The sequence below is a fragment of the Nematolebias whitei genome, chromosome 18 (genome assembly GCF_014905685.2).
Source record: "Nematolebias whitei isolate Nwh7 chromosome 18, NemWhi1, whole genome shotgun sequence".
NCBI lineage: Eukaryota > Metazoa > Chordata > Actinopteri > Cyprinodontiformes > Rivulidae > Nematolebias > Nematolebias whitei.
In genome coordinates, this window is record NC_056515.1 from 40,342,429 (window position 1) to 40,345,529 (window position 3,101).

The window sequence follows — 3,101 nt, forward strand, 5'->3', positions numbered from 1 at the left end:
TCGTCACAAGCTTCAGCTGCTGCGCGTTCAGCCGAGGCACGTCGTCAGCAGCGTCAGTGTTTTGTTCAGTGCGCAGCAGTTGGTGACCGTTTGGGCGCGTGTCGACTGTTTCCTGCAGATTTCGGCTTCATGTTTGAGAGCTCTCCTGGTGGAAACCTGGGCTGGGAGCCGGACATCAAGCTGACGGACGAGATGGTGATGATCATGGGAGGCAAAATGGAGGCCACGCCTTTCAGATGGTTCATGGAGATGTGCGTCAGAGGATACCTGGCTGTCCGGTAAGAAGCTCAAAGCTCTGCAGGTTCAGTTTGAAGCTTTTTGATCATCAGGAGAACGTTGCTGATGCTCGTCTCTTCAACAGGCCTTACATGGACGCAGTGGTTTCTCTGGTGACCCTCATGTTGGACACAGGACTGCCGTGTTTCAGAGGACAAACCATCAAACTCCTGAAGTAAGACCTACAGAACCGTGTTCGGACAGGTCAACCACACTCAGCTAGAAACTGCAGCTGGGTTCAGGGACTGTTGGAGAAGTTATTTGAAATAATCACTCAGGAGTCCGGGGTTACAGTTTGACGAGGATGTATTAAAATTACTTGCAAGGAGAGAGATTGTCTTAACAAGCAATGTCCTCTGAACCCACAGAGCGTTGTCCTTACAGCCGGAGCAACAACTCTGACAATCGGCACAAAGATACAATTATTTAAACATTCCCAAGAAAAAGGATTTCCTGCCCCCTCTGCAGCCACGTCACCACATTCCAACCAACGCCCCATCTCTTCTGACGGAAACGACAGGAGACAAAATACTGACTTGATCATGTAAACTTCTACATAGTAGAAAAACACTCTGACAATAAGAGAAGCTAGAAAGTTCCTGGAGAAACTTTGATGGGAACTGTCACATTGTGGCCATTTTAAATGTAGATTCAACAGTTCTGTGCGTTGGGGTTCACTCTCGGTTATCACCTCACCAATTCTCAGCTCTCTGTATAAAAATAACTGAGTTAAAGACATTTAAATGTAGCTTTGGTGGCCATCTTGAATTTTTTATTTGAATTCAGTATTTATTGGGCACTGCTCTCATCTACCCCCACACCAACTTTCAGCTGAAAATCTAAAAATGGCTGATTTATAGTGTTGTTGTTTTTTTTTTTACCTCAGGTGGCCATCTTGGATTTATTATTTTCAGTCAGAGTCTATTAGGGATTGTTCTCAACTACCAACGCACCACATTTCAGCTAAATAAATTAAAAATCCTCTGAGTTAAATCCATTTGAAATTAGCTTTGGCTGCCATCTTGAATTTTTAGATTTGAATGTGGAATATGTTGAGCATCACTGTCAGGTACTACCACACCAACTTTCAGCTCAGTATCTTTTGAAATATCCATTATCTTATTTTTACCTTTTAGCTAAGGTGGCCATCTTGGATTTTTAATTTGCATTAGGAATATAAAACAAGTCGCTCTCAGAACATCAAAGTTCATGCTCAATCATCCAGGTCAAAAATCCAACAATGTTCAGTCGGATCATCTGGACGTTTTTTTTTTAGATGTTTCATCCTTCATCAAAAGGACTTCATTCAAAGCTTGTGGGACTAAGTTTCAGATCGATGAAGGACGAAACGTCTCAACAAAACAAACAAACAAACAAAAACATCCAGATGTCCTGACTGAATGTTGTTTTTTTTTACCTGCATTATTGAGCATGAACTTTGATGTTTTGAACCACTTTGGCATGGCTGCCTCATAGGAGTCGACAGGGGAGAGGGCAGACCCCAGAAATCATCTAATCACCAGCAAACTGCTTGGTCCACTTGTGGGACTAAGTTTGTTGTGGCTCCTCAGATTGATGAAGTCCTTTGGATGACGGATGAAACATCTCAACAACAAAAAAAACGTCCAGATGATCTGACTGAACTTTGTTGAACTCTCTCTCAGCTACGACTGTAACAAATTTTTGCTCAATATCTCAAAGAATGACTGAGGTAGCGGTGGCAGCCATCTTGTACCAAAAAAGCTGTGTCCCAATCCAATGGCTGCATCCTTCGAAGGCTGCATTTGAAGGCCGCTTACGTCACGACGACGTGCCGAGGCCTGTCCCAATTCACAGCCGCTGACTTCCGGTCTACGTGGTCTTTGAAGGACCCAGCCTACGTCAACCGGGTAGGCCGGGTCCTTCGAAGGATGCAGCCGTTGGATTGGGACATAGCTAAAGGCTCCAAAAGTGAATCAGTTTTTTCAGAGACCTCTGCCGTCCGGGTCATGTGACCTCACTGTGTCAGTTAGAGGCTGTGAAGAGTTCCGTCAGGCGTTTTGAATTGGAAAAATGGCGTCTTTGTTTGCAAGCTATGTCGTCACGGTAACTCAAAACACCAATAAAAGTAACACCCACACATTCCTCCACCCTCATTCGCTCCACTCTGGGCCCATGAGCAAGGCCCTTAACCCCCACCATCTGCTCCCTAAACAGGTCTCTCTTGAAAATGAGTTCTCGTGACTCAAAGAAACTACCTGGATAAATAAAGGGTAAATGAAAAGTAACAGGACACATCACGGTGCCGAGCCGGTCGTTTCGATATAACATTCGTAGGGTACACATTGCGGTTCGGGACGGATTCAAGTTGAGGAAGTTTTAGAAGGTAAAATTCAGAGAAAAACTAAATTTAATGTAAGAATCGTCAACATAAAAGCAAACAAACGGTTTCCTAGAGTAAAATGGACGTTTGCATCATCCTGCCATCTTCAGTACAGTAGTCCCTCGCTACTTCACGGTTCAGTTTTGCAGACTCATTCTGTCGCAGTTTTTCAAAATAAGACTGGACATGACACTCAATTGGCTGATTGATGGATGAGCCGCACGATCGGCATGGATTTTTTATTTAAAATAAATTATTTTAAATTATTTAGCACCTGCTGCTCAGGTGTGCAATCGACAACTCCTGCACTGTGCTATATCTCAGCTCTGCAGCGGAAAAGTGGGCGTGGCCGAGAGCGCTAACAGATGGCAAAGAGCAACTGAGACGGAGAGCTGAAATCATGAGTTTAGAAACATTGTTTAGAATATTGCAAGAGTGGGAAGGGTTTAGAACACCTTCATAT

The 3,101-nt window shown here is 44.0% G+C and overlaps 1 protein-coding gene across 1 annotated transcript in view; it reads left to right on the forward strand.

The window, feature by feature from the left end:
* The window catches only part of pi4kaa (phosphatidylinositol 4-kinase, catalytic, alpha a), a 53,791-nt gene that overhangs the window by 48,009 nt on the left and 2,681 nt on the right, over positions 1–3,101 (forward strand). Inside the window, exons 51-52 of the mRNA XM_037692165.1 lie at positions 119–278; positions 362–451. Of these exons, the coding sequence (XP_037548093.1) occupies positions 119–278; positions 362–451 (250 nt within the window). The remainder of the gene's footprint in view (positions 1–118; positions 279–361; positions 452–3,101) is intronic.